The sequence below is a fragment of the Meleagris gallopavo genome, chromosome 1 (genome assembly GCF_000146605.3).
Source record: "Meleagris gallopavo isolate NT-WF06-2002-E0010 breed Aviagen turkey brand Nicholas breeding stock chromosome 1, Turkey_5.1, whole genome shotgun sequence".
NCBI lineage: Eukaryota > Metazoa > Chordata > Aves > Galliformes > Phasianidae > Meleagris > Meleagris gallopavo.
Genome location: NC_015011.2, coordinates 131,814,376 through 131,831,147, shown reverse-complemented (window position 1 = coordinate 131,831,147; position 16,772 = coordinate 131,814,376). Strand labels below are relative to the sequence as shown.

Below are 16,772 nucleotides of genomic sequence, written 5' to 3'. Positions count from 1 at the left end.
TACTAGGCACAAAAAAAGGGAATTCTGTGATCCTTTTGCTACCTGTCCCATGTTCTGTGTAATTAAGATACCAATTCTCTACTGTCTGATAACAAGTTGTAACGTCTTTCAGCATGTAGCTTATTGAATTTCTTCTCTTACTCCAACAACATAAATGTAAGCTGATGTAGGTAAATATTAAAACAAAATTGACTAAGTATTAAGAACAAAATAAAATACATAGTATGGTAACATGGTAAAGTTTTGTTAAAGTTTAAAAACAATGAAGAGTTTTGTGTCCAGGAAGGAAAAGTGGGGAGAGAAAAAAAAAAAAAAAAAAGATGGGGAGAGGAGGATGGGTAGGGAGTTATTGCAATAGATTAAAAAGTTGTTTTTTTCCTTCTGACATGGATCCATAGCTCTTAATTTAGTCCCAGTTAGTCCTTTTCATTTGAAAATGGAAATGGAAAGTGGGAAAAGTCTTGAGGAAAGGAGGTTAGTATTTAAAGAATTCCTGTTTATGTGCTGTCCTCTCTGAACAAGGTCATGTAGGGATGTTTAACACTTAAATGTGTAATACGTACTTTATTTTGGAAGGAGACTTAATTTTTGATCTAGGAAGAACGATGTTTGTGCTTTTGATATGAAAAGTGAGTGTACTCTCAGGATGTGTAGCTTTCACTAAATTTCTTGATGAATTTTTTTTAACTTCATAGTGAGACATAAATACAATCTATCTCGGTGAGTCATTAACTTGATCTGAATTGTCCAGAGACAGTGATAAATGGTCAAAATGCAAGTTTCATTTCTTAGCCCTGTGGCTGTTCACTGCAGTGGTGAGTGATTTTATGCACTAGAATTTCTGTTGCTATAGCATTTAGGGAAGATATCAGCAGAAATTGCACAGGGACACTTAGCTTTCATTTGTGCTTTTTCAAGGAGAAAAGCAGAGGTACTGAATTTCTTAATGGAACGAAAGTACTCGAAGGGTAAGAAACAGAAAATCTGAAAATAAAATTTCTATGAACTTTTTTTATTGTATTTGAGTTGTATGTTCTTAAATTACCTGGGATTTTTTTTATGTCAAGGTTTAAACCACTAATAGATGTGGATTTTTCTAGTCCAACAAAATAATTTTCTTTTCTAAAGCGTGAGATATAGAGAAAAGAATCTCTTTATTATTATTATTCGACTTCCTACCTCTGATTCTTTACATTCTTTAACGTTACAACCTCCTCAAGTTGTTTACTTGAGAGCGCTTTGGCTCATATTCCTATAAACTTTAGTGTGAAGATTCATAGATACAGTTTGGAGAACAGAAGAGAATGAATGCTTGAGCTGATGTTACTGTGACCTATCCCACTTCTTGGCAGTAGAGTTGTGTTTAAAACTACTAAGTGAAGTTTTGGATTAAATGTAGAAAGGGCAGAAATAATGTACTCAGTTTACATAGTAACTTGAAAATGAGTGCCATAGAATCATAGAATGGCCTGGGTTGAAAAGGACCACAATAATCATCTAGTTTCAACCTTCCTGCTATGTGCAGGGTCACCAGCCACCAGACCAGGCTGCCCAGAGCCACATCCAGCCTGGCCTTGAATGCCTCCAGGGATGGGGCATCCACAACTTCCTTGGGCAACCTGTTCCAGTGCGTCACTACCCTCTGTGAGAAAAACTTCCTCCTAATATCTAACCTAAACCTCCCCTGTCTCAGTTTAAAACCATTCCCCTTGTCCTATGACTATCCACCCTTGTAAACAGCCAAGCCTCCTCCTGTTTATACACTCCTTTCAAGTTTCCACTAGTGTTGACTGCATAGGGAAAAAGTGTTTTTTAAACTTGTAAAATGTATTTTTACTTTTTTCCCTCATCCATTGCAGTCTGTGCAATGCAGTTTATGCTGTGAAATGTCATTCTACCTGCATAAATGGAGCGGGGCAGCCAGTTTAGAAGTGGAGTTATAAGATTATAGTCATACCACAAATGGGGCATTTTAAACCTGTTAGTATCTGTCTTTATGACTGAGATGTGGTTATCAGCTCCTATTGTGCACAAACATCTAGTTTGCTGATACTCTTAAAGATGCATGCAAGAGCACTGCTTAGCTTATTTAATACAAAGTGAATGTGAAAAGAGTCCGGCTTTGTCTCCCCAAAACATGTTATATGAATATTATAATAAATGAAAAATAAAAATTAACACAAATGCAAGCGTATAGAAACTTAAGGTTAGTTTCAATTCAACTAAACACTTTCAATAGAATAAGTGCAGTTTCTCTGAGGTTTCTAGTTTGTTGAGCTTCTATTTACTTGACACATTTGTAGTTGAATAATTTGTGTGTTCCTTTGCTTGGGAAGAATCTTGCCTTCAAGAGTTCTAAACTCGCCTTCAATTGTCACAAAGTAATCCGAACTTGTACGTGATAAACAAACCTTCTCCAGTTTAAGCCTTTCCTCTTTACTTAAACCTTTCCTAGTTACTTAAATCTTTGCACATTCTTTCGCAGACTCATTTTCAATTAATTCAATAATATAATTCAAAAAATAATTCAATAAAATTAATTCAATAAAATAATTCAAAAAAACTGTGGCTTAATTGCAAAGCCAGCTTAGAGCATACAGCGCTTGTAGTCAAGCTAGGTAGAAGAGGTTTCCTCTCCCTCTGTACTTTTTCTGTTTATTTGAGCACTTCTTGTAAAAGAAAAGAAAAGAAAAAAAAGAAAAAGTTGTACAATTCTGAGGAATCTTTGTGGTTTTGTATTTTATTTGCGTTTTGTTTCTGGCTAGCAATCATATGGCCATTTGGATAATCTTATGCCTGACTGTATCTTGATTGCAGAGAAAGGAAAGGTAGATTTTAGCACTGCTCATCTGAATAGCCTTGAGCCTTTATGGGAACTGTTCCTTTAAGAGAGGCTGTGCACTGAAAGTTCAGCGTGTATTTTTAAAAAAATTGCTAAAAGATTATGGATGAAGGTAGAGAGGCAGGAATGTGTTCACTTCTCCTCTGACAGCATAGGTCTAGACAGTAATTTATTCATCAGTGCTTTTGAAGTGATGTTTTCGTTTTGCAAACGTTTTACTAAAGCCTGTTGAAAAGTAGACATAGAAAGGGTTGTGAAGGACTGAATGGAAAGAAACAGAATAAAGCTAGGATGACAGTTGGAGTCTGGTGGCAGCTGGTGACTTTACTTGTCAGATTGTTTCCTTTCTCTGAGCCACCTTGTTGGCAGCAATGTTGATGCTGCCAAGAGCAATAGTAAATAGCTTCTCTAACTGCTTCTTTCATAAGCTTTCAATCTACACCTTTTCTTTGGTGTTGTGATCATACTCTGCTGCAGAGAGAGTAATACTTAGGCAGGAGTTGAGACATTTGTATATTTTGTTTGTATTAGGGATGGACAGCATCCTCAGTGTAGCATTAACAATGGGGGCAGGGCTTTGAATAAAGATTCAGGCCCCAACATTCACGGCGTCAGACCATCTTGGATACCATTCCTGTTGCTATTGTAGGTTGCATGCTGTGAAGAGCTCTCTTGATACTGCACTGGAGTTGTTAGTGAATGGAAATAACATTTTCTGTTGAGAAGAGAGTAAATAGCAGAGAAGACTGCTACAGGGAATTGTATTTCTCTCCACTTTTTAATGTGAGAATTAGTACTCACCATTGTGACTGTACTTGCCAAAATTGTATTCCTTCGGCTCTCTGGCCTGCTTTGATGTTTTGTAGGCAGCTGGTCATTGCTGTTCTAGTTACTAACGACTGCACGCTGTAATTCATGTTACGTAGAAGTCAGAAAGACACTTCTGTACTTACAGTTGTTATATTACGAAGGGCTTGCTATTTGGGGTTTGTTGAGCATTGGATCCAGCTTTTATTGTACTGTTTGTATTATAATTAACTTTTCTACCCACCATCTTCACATCCTCTGGTAGTATCTCCAACCTTGGATTCTTATTTCATATGATGATATTTGCAACTCCGATATGCCGAAGCTGGTCTCATGGTTAGGATTTGCCTTAGACTTCTGTCATTAGTTATGTTATGTTTATATCAACCAGCATCTTGGGATTCTTTCAGCTTCCATGTTTGAGTGATTCTGTTGCTCTACACAACTTTTTTTTATACTTCAAATTTTCTGGAGTGAGCTGTTCTTTTTGAAATTCATTGTTGAATATATACTGACTTTTTTGATGGCCTGTTACAAAGCCAGATTTGAGCTGATGTCTGGTGTGCTTGCTTCTTTGTAACAGATTCCATTTATGATATCTGTATCTGTCTTCTGAAGTATGTCAATAGAGAAGATTGCCATGCTTGTTTTTGAAATAATCTGTTTTATTAATATGTGGATAAGTATCTGGAAATAGATGAATAAACATGACTACTGGATAAGGAGACAGCAAAATAGAATTCATTTAGCTTAAGGTAGAAATAAACAGCGGCTGAGAAAGGTGGAGAGAGAAATTCTCAATTAGTTATATAGAGCTTTGAACTTAAAATCTGCTGAAATAAGAGTCCTGATTTTCGATGTAGTCTTTACTCACAACACATGATATAACAGTCTAGCTTAGTTACACTAGGCTCTATTTTTGCTGTTGGGTGGAATGTGAATTTCTTGACAGTAGTTTGAATCTTTGTGTTTCTACAATCTTCAATGACAGAAATGCAGCAATGTAAATTAGTTAAGATTGGGACTAGCATTAATTACCTGTACAATCTCTTGCCAGTATGCAAGCTGTCTTACTATGAATTAGACTAGACATCAGTATACCTTCAATGATGTTAAATAATATTCAATGTGATGGTAAAAATAGATTCCGTAACTTGAGAGTGTGGAATATCTATTGGGAATGGCATTATTTTAAGTGAAAAATCTCCACCTGAAAACAGATATGTGTTAACATTGTTGATGTATTTTTTTTTATGTAATTGATGTAATTTTGTGTTACTGAAAAGCATGTCTTGCTGTGTCTTACAACAGGTTTGCAAACACGTGTTGTATAGCATATGAGCTTCAGTGTTAGGAAATGCAGAAAGAATACTTGTTTTTCAACTCTTATGCTTTCTCTTTCCATATGTCACATGGAAAAATATTAATGCTTCCTTTCCTCCCTTCTCTGGCTTTCTGTAGTGGACCAGATCTATCATTTAGCATCTCCTGCTTCGCCTCCAAATTACATGTATAATCCTATAAAAACATTAAAGACCAACACTATTGGGACATTAAACATGCTGGGTAAGTAGAAATCTTTTTCTTAACAATATTACATTGCAATATGATCTGGAAAGAGTTCATGAGGGGGAGGATGGAGCACATGAGTCAAGAGCACTAAAGAAGTTGCTTCTTCAAGAACAGTGGGTGTTTTTTTTCTGTCTTAGAAAAGTTGTTGTACTTTTCCCTTAACTATACCTGCAGGTGAGCTCTGACAATATGGAAGCTCAGCTAGCAAAACAACAGAATTTCCATGCCTGTAGCTCAGCTATGTAGTAATACCTATGCAGTGATTACAGAAATCACAGAAAAGCTAAGAGCCTGAACTATGTGAAACTGCACTACTTCTGTAAACTCCAAACATCAAGATCCATCTCATGTGTGCTTTGGCTGGCAAAAGTGCTGAAAGGACATTTACTGTCTAGCTTCATACTAGATAATTACAAGGCAAAATTTTCAGTTTTTTCTACTGGTTTTGGTGCTGGGAATAAGCTTGTAAAAAAGAAGGCCTTAAGCCATTACTACTTTTTCCTCTCATCTTTAATCCGTTTGGCATATGCTGCAACTTGTACTAGCTGTCAGAGATCCTGATGAGAATGAGAGTAAAAAAAACCTGCTGGATTCTATTCCATCTCTCATTTGGTATGCAAGTGAGTTCAATTAAGAGAATTGCATGATTTAGATGCAGTGTGATATCAGACATTTGTACAGCATAGATAAGTGATTTCTTTGAGTGGCCATGCTAACTTGCAACCCATAAGGTCATTGAAATGTTGAGAAGAGTCATCTCGAATTGGGTACAATCATTCAGACTGTTTAACAGGGCAGTAACTACAAATAGTAGGAAGAAAATGTTTTTGTCCTATAACATGTTGTTCTGTACAAGTTTGTTTATGTAAACTAGCTTTCTGTTTCATTACCCATTTTACAGTGTGTTGTTTCAAGATTCTCATTTAGTATTTGGAATGATTTATGCTTTCTTGATCTTTACTTAGGTGTGATATATTACATTATTTGGTCTTAGTTCAGTTTAACTTTTAGTCCCAGGACTGAACACATCGCACATGTAGATGTTGTTCTGCTGTTTCTCAAGTCTCCTACCTTGAGATTAAGAGCTACAGACACAACTTTCAGCTAGATTTATCTACTAAGAGAAATTGAATTTGCGTTCAACATAGCACAAACCAGGATCACATTAAAGCAGTTAGTGTCACTGAAAGGTTCTTGTGCTTCCTCAAGTATGTTCTTTCACTGTTTCCCAAAATTTAGGGTTAGCCAAACGTGTCGGAGCACGACTGCTGCTGGCCTCTACATCAGAGGTGTATGGAGGTAAGAATAAGTGTTAAGAGCTCTTGAGATGTAAATACTGAAGGGTATTTACATGCCTTTAGATGAACAGTAGATATTTGTCACTGTCTTAGCTTGATTTCTTCTTCAGATGTACTTATCAATTAAAGATGAATTAGTAATTGCTTTAAGTCTCTAATCACAATGGCAGAAGAAGGGTCAGACTGCTGTTTGTAAGTTCCCTGTGTTTTTTTATGACTTTTTTTTCAAAGGCAGTGTTGTGTAGGGAGTTTACAAGTGCTTCATAGAGCTGCATCTGTCAGAGAGGAGACAATCTGTGCTGATCAGCCAGGCTGCAGAACCTTTTGGTACTTTTGTACAACTCCTGCCAGCTTTTCCAATCAATGTAAAGAAATCTGCATTTTTTTTTCATTGCTCTGTGACTCTTCTATGGCATTAATTCATCCATAATCATTTCTTTGAACAGCATTAAGAACTGGAAGGAGTTGATTAGACTTATCAAAGTTTTTTCATTAGCCTGTAACATTTGCAAGTTCCATGGTAATATATGCAAACTTCAAACCCATTTAAAAAGGAAAAGGCAGCACAGATCAATAGTAACATGAGGATATGTAACAAATGACTAATTGTATTTAACCCTCTTTTCTCAATCTCTTATTGGAAAGCCACTGAAGGCTGTTGTTTACTTGTACTCTGTTATCTTAGTAGAAACCTGTATCTCCTGTAACTGTTGTTTTCATAGTTGTAGTGAATATACTTTTAATGAATTATGTTGAGGCTTGTGTTGAAGCTATGTGGTTTTTAAATGCATAACTCAGAGAGATGTTGATAAACTGTCTTAATATCAGTGATCTGCCAGAATATTAATTATATAATTATCTTTTTGACAGAAGATTATATAAAGTGTTTCCTTTCCCTCACAGATCCTGAAGTTCACCCTCAAAATGAGGATTACTGGGGCCATGTGAATCCAATAGGTCCAAGAGCCTGCTATGATGAAGGAAAGCGAGTTGCAGAGACCATGTGCTATGCATACATGAAGCAGGTATCACATTTGTATCAAATTCAATGGATTTTCTGTAACGAGGAAGACTGAATTAATGGAAACTCAGTTACTTAGGGGTTGGAGAGCATAGGAGAATGTCATGAGTAGCATTTCTAGTATGGCTGTAAAATCTGTGCTTTCTTTAATGCAGAAGTTTTATTGCTCTCATCTTTTGTTATTTCAGATGAGCAGTGTTCAAGAAAATGTGTTTTAGTCTTTGATAGACTTATTATGTCTCCCAGTATAATAGTTTTTAGACTGATTAAACTAAGGTGACCTTATGAATCAGGAGCCAGATAACAGATTGCTTTAAGTTGGTCTTGTACTAAAATAATTTCCTGAAGACAGCAACTACTGATAAATGTGGAACATCTAGTGAGCATAATTGAAGTCAGAATATGTGGGTATAAATGGGGAAGTTCTTTAATAGATACTAATATAAAAGCAACGCATTCTAAATTGCTTTAGAAATATCTTAAAAATAGGTAGGTACAAATATAACCCTTAATGAAAGATATGAATCCTTAGTTATGTAATATACTTTCTTCAGCCAAGTACAGTAACATGAAGATTAAAATGCAATTTAAACACATTTTTGCAATGACACAGGCCAATTTCCCTAGGTTTTATAATACCAAAGAGAAACTCTTAACTAAGTAACCCAGCAGTGACTCTTTACATGCATGCGAGTCTTGTCTAATTAAATTGCTATTCTACTATTCTCCAGAAGACTATTCAATTATAAAATGTGGCACATTAAGGAAAGTCATCTCACTGCTCTTGGTATTTGCAGCCTTAATTTACAAAGGTAAAAATCAATCAAACATAATATATTCTGTAGAATTTTAAAACTTGAAATAATAAAATCCTGAGTGCTTTTAAAAAACACGAAGACAAAACTGAGCTTAAAAGTGAGGAATTTAGGGGTAGTGTTTTAGTACAGAGGATGTAGAAATTTTCACTTAACTCTTCTGCCAAACAAAAGGTAATTCTTAAGATTCGTATCTGCTTTATTCTTTTTTAAATAATTGAACGTTTTAAAATCATTAACCATTTTAAAATAGTGAAGTTTGGTATGATTGTACTGTTCATGTCTTCTATATTTTACTGTAGCAAATTACCCTCTTGGGTTTGGAAATGTGGTTCACAGTTGAATATTACAGTTGTTTTTTTTTTTGTGAGAAATTCTTGTGCTTTAGGGTATTGAATTTTCTGTGAGTTTATGGTATACATCACAGCATTCTTTTTAGAAGGACAAGCTAGGTCATCTTGAAAATCATGGGCTTGCCTCTTAAAGCCACAGAATAACTTAATCCCTTAAGATTTATGCAGGATTTACAATGACTTGCAAAGGTTTGTATGGTGGAATTGCTGTTTGCACATGCATTAACTGAAAACACATGGTGTGAATAAGCTCTCTGTCCTATGGGCAGCTCTGTCAGATGCATCTTGTTCTTGGATTAAGAAAGTCTGCCCAAATTTGCTCCCACCTTCCTGTATAATCCAAAACACTGAGTTGGTTTTTTTCACAGTGCAGATGTTATACTTATTAGTGGAAATATTATCCTTTGTGAGGAAAAGGATTTGACTTCTGCTATGAAAATGAGTACTGTATTGTTTTGGAAGGAGGGTGTCAATTAGGAGTGTCGTAGCCCAAAGAAATTGGGTTACAGGATTTCACAGTAAAGTATTTCTAGAATTTTCTAAAAAAAAAAAAAAAAAAAAAAAGAACAAGGAAACTTATTTATCATGTCTTAAAAAGTTTTCCTTCATTGTATACATTCTCAGATACCTTAAATATCTAATCATCCTTCTAAAGACAGAGAATAAAAACTAACTTCCACATTTTTACTTCCAGATAGGCTGCTTGAATCAGAACAGTTCTTGAATTAATTCAAAGAGCAGTCTTTATGGAGTTCCTCAGTAGTCTGTCCTGAGTAGAACATTTCTCTTCACTGCTTTGACCCTCTGAATTAAACAATTCTTGACTTAATCTCCTGTTCACAACTGCCAACTTCAAACATGCTCTGTGCAGCTTCCTTACCTTCAAGCACAGCAGTAGCATTCAGTAAGATACGAACATTTTCTAGAAAGCAAAGGGTTGAAATGTTTGCTGGAGAAATGCAGGGCTCAACGAATGCAAAGTGTGTACACTGGGTCATGTCATCTCATGGGTCATGTCGTCTCATGTGAGAGGATGTTTACTCTGAGCTTCCAGGATCAGATGCCCCTCCTTAAATTTGTATGGGAGTATAGATCAGCCGCTTAGATCAGGCTACACGTGGATGTGGAAATACCTACTTTGCAACTTTTCTCAGGCTGTGGGAGGCTTTAGTTCCTTTACCTTGTTAATCTGGAATTTAAGTTGCATCGTTTGACTGAGACTTCAGTTTCCTTCCCTTCAACTTTTTTTTAGTTCTCTCTGACTCTCCCCCCAGGAAGCTTTATTTCAGCACTTAATTGCCCATAGAAGATGTGGTGCACAGTTTTGAAAATCTCTTAAAGCAACAGCTTTTCTTCTCTCCTTGATTCATACCTTTTTTGCTGTTCTGCATATCTTCTGTAATCCTACCAGTGTTTTTTTTGGATAAACTTTATGCTGGTGAATGACTTGAAGCGTATGTGATGATTGCATGGCTGGCGGTTTTCCTTCTCCACAGAACTTAGTTTGCTAGTTAGTGTCGTACCAGCATTTTCCAGAATGAGCAGAGTTCCCTAAACAACCAGTAAGATCGTCCTGAAAATGTGGGGGTTTGAAGTGGAAAGAGGTTAGAGGGGGTGAGGAGGAGTTTAAACGCGTTTTATTGCAGTTTGAATTCTGGGCTTTGTTCAGGAGTTGCCATTCAATATGCTGGTAGCTTCAAAAATCTGTGGTTAGAATTACTGGTCTTCCTAGAAGACCAGAATTCATGTACGCTCAGCTCTGTGACGTAATTTAAATACTAGTCACAATCTGATGCTACCTGCATGATGGGAATCTGGTATGCTTAATCGTGTTGTAAACTTGGACCTTAGTGCATTAAGGACGTTTTGTGAGTTAGATTTAATCTCTTCTTATACTGTTGGTCTATTAGGAAGTTCTCCAGACCTGAAGCAGTGCTTCTGCTCAGCCTGTAATGGCACAGGGAAATTTTTAGTTTTCTTCCACTGTTTTCACCCCTTCATAATGTCTGTATAACTTTACAAGCTTCAGTGGTAGCAGATAGGCCTAACTGTATGTGAGACAATGATTTTCAAATTGCTTTTGCATACCATAGGGCTTCCAATCAAGAATTCCGTCGGGTGTCTTTCTTAGCGTGTAGAAGTGAACCGAGCAATGATAACCAAATATTAAATATAACTTTAGATGGACAAGGGTTATGCTGTGCATTACAGAATATTCTGGAGTCAGGAGTGCAAAAAATCAAGGTGCCAAAAAATTTTAACAGGTAGTGGAAGAAAACAAAGGCAAAAGAGGAATGAAGTTTGTTTTACTAATGAGAGGATAACATAAACAAACTGATGTTGAAATCAGTTAATTATAGAAGTGCATTACAATTGCAGCCCTAGGGTGATTTCCTGTTGCATATTGAGTTACGCTTTTATTTCTAATCTTTAATTCACAAAATGAGTTGGTTTCAGTAATCATGAAAAGCCTTGGTGTAAAATGTAGGGGTAATGAAAACTTGATTGAATTGCAACTGAAAGGGCAATCAATACTGAATAACTGTAGTTATTGAATAAATAGGTAGGAAACACATAGCTGTGTTGGAATAAAGGAGTTTCCTTCTAAATGTCTTCCGTGTGCTTATCTTGTATTCTCTAATTATTGTTAGTTGCTTCCTTGATACATTTTTTTAATCATTCAACGTTCTTTTTAGTGTTGTCATATGAAGTTCTCAAGCAGTTTGCCTAAGAGGTGATGCAGAATTGGTGCTGTTTCTGGATGGATGGAGTTGGATTATCTGTGGTATTAGCAGAAGAAGAGAAGAAGAGGAGGAATTGCATCTCATCAGGGCAATAGTTAAAAGAACAGTTCTTTAATGCCACAGATAATGGTTACTTTTGGGACGCATACTAGGCCAAAGCTAAGTGGTAGTGATAAAAAGTATCTCAGAACTCTAAACTTTTTTAGGAACCACGTAGAGGAGTTTCACATGCAGGAATAGAAAGAGGCGAGGATTGGAGTAGGAGTCTATAAGATGCTACAGACAAAATCAGCACCTCGGGCACTGCTTGCATTGTAGGAAAGAAGAGATAAGATGCTACAGCCATTCCCTCTGCACTGCTGACTGAATCCTTTAATGTGCAGGTGTCATTACCACAGTTAGTGTTCTGTTACATGAAAATCAGGTAGAAGGGGTTGGGGGGAAGCATATACATTCACAGTTCCTCTCCTCTGCAAAGTTTGAGAGCTTTCACACTCGGTTGTGTTAATATTCCCCATAAACATGGCAATTCCATTGAAAATACCAAGTACTGTTTGTTGGTCTCTTCTATCTTTCTAATTATGTATTCCTATTTTGAATGAGGAAACAGTGCTGTTTCCAGCAGTTTAACTTCATGAGGAAAGTGAGGCAAAAACGGGAGGAGGAGAACTCTGTAATGTCTGAGGCATTAACATAAAAATGCAGTCTATCTTTTCATTGGATCATTAGTAGTTAGAGCCCCTCTGTAAGTAGAGAGTTCTGCTGTTAGAATGCATTCCTGAATCGCGTTGTTGATTTATCTGAATTGTTAGACCTTCATTGTGCAAACATAGCATGTATACAGTTTAAGGTTTTCTTCTGTCAGTGCAGCGCTGTTTTTTCCAAATTATGTGAAGATAAAGCAGGAAAAAACTGTCTGGTCATCTTGTCCCTATTCAAAATGGCCTTTTTGTTGCTGAATTATCTTTAGTGTTTCTACCTGCTCTTTGCTGGTAACAATTATGAAATAACTTTGTACTTTAGACAAGGTCAAACCTGGGACTAAAGGAATACGGGTTTCCTAAGACAAGTCTGAAGGCTTTCTGTAATCTCTGTGCTCAAAGTTTTGTTGTTGTGTTTTTCAGTTTTTCCCTGCTGTGCTATAAGAAATCCCATTTTCTGATTTTCCCTCAGGTAATTGGAGAACTTAGTTCCTTTGTTCCTGATACCATTTGTACTGTTGTGTGTAAATTGAATTCTGAAGTCAAGAAGACTTTGTGCTTTTTTTATTCCAAGATTGACTCCCTTTTTTTGGTTTAACTAGTGTTTGAGTGTATCTGTAGCAGCATTCATCTGTTGATGCAAAGTGTTATTTCTGATGTTTTTCTTTTCAATTTAGTATGCCTCTTATTTTTGTCTGTAAGATGCGTCTTTCTCATTCAGCCATCATTGCTCTGAAACCTTTGAGAAGGGACTGCCTTTTACCTCTAACTGTTCTTTTCATACTACTCATGAGTATAGCTCTGCAGAACTCTATCACACAGAAGACTAAAATTGTTTGAAATACGTAATGTTGGTTGTTTGGGAGTATTTCTGGCCCTTAATGGAAGCTGTGTTAAAGTTCTCATTCACTGGATTTTATTACACTGTTTATGTTAACTGCCTCCTCATGTTTCAAAGCTATGCTGTTCAGTAAAGTACTGAAGTTAAAATCCCTGTCTGAAGGGGGTACCCTAGTAATTCAGGCATAGATGCACTTTAGTGGATACACGTCTTCCTAATGGCAGTAACTCCCATCCAAGTGCTGGAAGAACAGACTTGTGCCTGTTTCATTGACCATATACAACACTTATAAACGAGCTGAGACAAATGCTAGAAATAAAACATTTTAGCAGAGAGATCAAAGTAATGGTATGAAGAGACCTTGAACTGATATGATAGCTTCTCTAATCTGGGAAGTGTTGAACTGTAAGCAAGGTAATATTCAACCATAAGATGAGAGTGCTGGAGATATGCCTGGATTGTGTTCAAGAACCTGCATTCTACCGAAAGTAATCAAGACAATTGTGATTGCCCTTCTTAGTGTATCTAGAGGCATTTGTGAAACTCAGACATCAACATCACTGTGTGTTTGCAAAACAGTTCAAAAAAACTTGATAGATATATAGATAGATATATATACAGTGTGTATATATATGTGTGTGTGTATGTGTATATATACATACATATATGAAATACCTCAAACTGAGCCTCAGGGTTAGAATACTGTAGCTTAAAAACATGTTATGGATGGATCCTGATGTTACTGTGTTATATGATTACAATTCAGGACTTGGGGAAATAAAAATCATAGTTAATTAGTGATCTCATTAATGAAGAATACAAGTCACTAGGAAGGTTACTAATACAATGAGGGATGCAAGCAGCAATCTTAGTAGTTTTAGCTGAAGCACTGGTAAAGATTTGTATCAGGTCACAATGCTATCCATGCAGCTGTCTGGGCGTTCCCTGCTAATTTTTTTTTTGTCCATGAAATTCATTGTGTGTTGGAAAACAGACAATTGCAGCTTTCTCTTTCCTGATTTTACGTGCAGGGAGTTCTAATTCATTCCCGCTGTTTAGATGCATCCACAGACTTTACAAGGAGGAAATGTTTAGCACTCTTAATTAGTAAGACGAATTCGCCTGAGATCTTTATGAAATATGGCCACAGCTTATTATGTTCATACTGGTAAATAAGAGTGAACTGAAGTGTTTTGATAGCTCACAATGTTGCATTTTTACTAGCTTGCTTCCAGTCTCTTCTTGGGCTGCCCGAGGAACTTTCTCCCTTAAGCGGTGAGGACGGAAGTCAGAAGACCACATCTGATCTCATCAGGGATTAGTCACAAGCTCTCTTTTGTTGAACAGTATAAACATAGGACAGAGAAATTTCCTTCTTTCTCCTGGGCTATAATAAAAAGGTTACACCTGCCTTACTGCCAGAAGTCCAAGGAAGTAATTGACTTTGCTAGTGGGAGTATTGTGAAGGTGGTCAGTTGTAAGTAACGCATTGATATTCAGAGTAAAGGGTGTAGGTAAGAGAGTTCCAGTAGTATTTGTGGCAGTTAACAAAGGAATCACCTCAAAGGAGATTTTCATGAAATGGTAAAAGGAAATGTAGAACAGTTATTAGAGTATTGGATCTATTTCTGGAAGAGTTTCTTTTGAGAAGACAGATCACAGATTTACAGGCACAAATTGGGAATTTGCTGCAGGGAAAACAGATTTTCAAAGCAGGTTGCTGCCTAGAATAGCTTTGCTAGACAACTCTATAAATAAAAGGTTAGTGATTTTTAAAATACAACATTACAGGTTTTTGCAGATGAAATAAATAAAAGGGAGGATAAATACTGCATTCACTGTGGTGATGAGTAAGTGCTTATACAGCATGTACTGTTTTTCTTTTCTAGAGCCCTTACTATTTTCCAGCCAATGCTGGAAAACAAGGCTGCTGCTGTAGCTTGTGCAGTACAAGAGAGGCTTTTTGGTCAGCATTGTTTAATGAGTTATTTTTATCTTGAGTACTAGCTTCCAAGTGTCTCATTTTCAGTACTTGTTATTAATGGCAATGTCTGGAAAGCCCACATGAAATACAATCCCTCTCTGGAGGAGTCAGTGTCCTTTTAAGCTAGAGTGCTGGGGAAAACAGAAGAACAAGAAACTCTGCCAGAGTATATTTTCAGATGCAGAGGAAGCTTTGGGAATGGCTGTGTAATATGCTGCTGGAACTGTATGTTTGACATGCTTTTTTAACTGCAAATGAGGAGCATATTCCCAGATGATGCATTTTGCACAGGAAGGAGCTTCTGCTCTTCCCGAGGTTATTTTTCAGCTCTGTGATGGACACAAGCTTGGTGTATGAATGATCCAAGCTGTTCAAGTGGCACAAAGGTTATCTGCCTGGTTAATGTTAGCTTACAATATATCTGCAAATATAAATAACATTTGGTCATGGAGTTTAAAGCCTTACCTGCATGTAAGCAGAACTTAATATTGCTTGGCCTTCTCCCTTCCAAGGATGTTGGGCTCTACCTTTGCTACTTGGTCTTTCCCATTTGTCAACACCGTCTAATACCTGAAGTATTAAATGTGCTTTTGCCTCTCTCACTTGCACATCTCTAAAATAGTAATGCTACTGTTTTCACAAAACTGCTCTGAGGATTCATTTGTTTATGGGTCACTTGGAGGTCCTTCCTCTCTGACTTATATCAATCACTCACTTGCTGCTTTAAGTTCATCCAGAGCCAAATGCATGCTTCAGCTTACGAAGGCCAAGCATCCTTCTTACGGGTTTTATCATCAACTGTGCCTTGTCCAAATGAGTCAGTGTCAATAAACAGGAAGTATTTGGAGAGATTACTTTGTCCTGCAGTCTTCCATTGTTAAAATTCTTTGTCCAGACGGTTTCCCAGTTTCACATTTGTTGCATTTTACTTTGAAACTTTGCAGAATATCCTCCTGTAAGACTCTGAGGCAGTGACAGAAATGCTTCTTGGTGAGAAAAGTTAAGGCATTGAAAGACCTGTACTATAATCCATGAATTTATGCAGCTTAATAAGTAGCAAGGAGCTAAGAAACATAATGATTGTGGCTACAAAGCCTCTTTATAGCACTGGTGAAGACACTTATCTGAAACATTCAATTCTAATCTCAGGAAGTGCTACCCTGGTACTACATCTAGTGATTGTGAGACTTATCTTAAAAAAAAAAAAAAGTACTCCTTAAGCCTTGGGTGGAAAAAGTTCTTGTTGAATGGGTACTACTGAAAGTCTTGAAGCTCTTGTTAGAGGAAAATGCTTGTACTGAAATCATCAGCTGTTCTAGCACTGACTGCATTACAAATACAGAGAACTAGCATTATCTTGCTGTATGTACTGCAGTTTCCAGTAGCATTGGTGAGAGAAGTTAGAAGTGTTTCATAGTGGGAAAGTAATGCGTTTTAAATCTGCCAAATGAATTCTTAAGAAAGATTTTGGATAGGGAAGAGTTAATTTGCACTTTTGTCAAGAAATGCTTACTAAGGTAGTAATGTTTTTGTGTTGTTTTTTTTTTCTTCACCTGCAGGAAGGAGTCGAAGTAAGGGTTGCCAGAATATTCAATACCTTTGGTCCTCGAATGCATATGAATGATGGTAGAGTTGTCAGTAATTTTATCCTACAAGCTCTCCAGGGAGAACCACTAACAGTAAGTAATGATTTGTCACTGACGTGAAGAGTTGTGTTCTGTATATTCTGTGCTCATGTGTTATGATGGAGCTTGGATTTTAGAAAACACTGAGGATTTCCCCTCTGTAAAGTTA

The 16,772-nt window shown here is 36.7% G+C and overlaps 1 protein-coding gene across 1 annotated transcript in view; it reads left to right on the top strand.

Moving 5' to 3' along the window:
* Positions 1-16,772, top strand: part of UXS1 (UDP-glucuronate decarboxylase 1) — a 55,322-nt gene that overhangs the window by 27,224 nt on the left and 11,326 nt on the right. The window contains exons 7-10 of the mRNA XM_010728139.3: positions 5,111-5,215; positions 6,461-6,520; positions 7,423-7,544; positions 16,538-16,657. Coding sequence (XP_010726441.1) covers positions 5,111-5,215; positions 6,461-6,520; positions 7,423-7,544; positions 16,538-16,657 — 407 coding nt within the window. The remainder of the gene's footprint in view (positions 1-5,110; positions 5,216-6,460; positions 6,521-7,422; positions 7,545-16,537; positions 16,658-16,772) is intronic.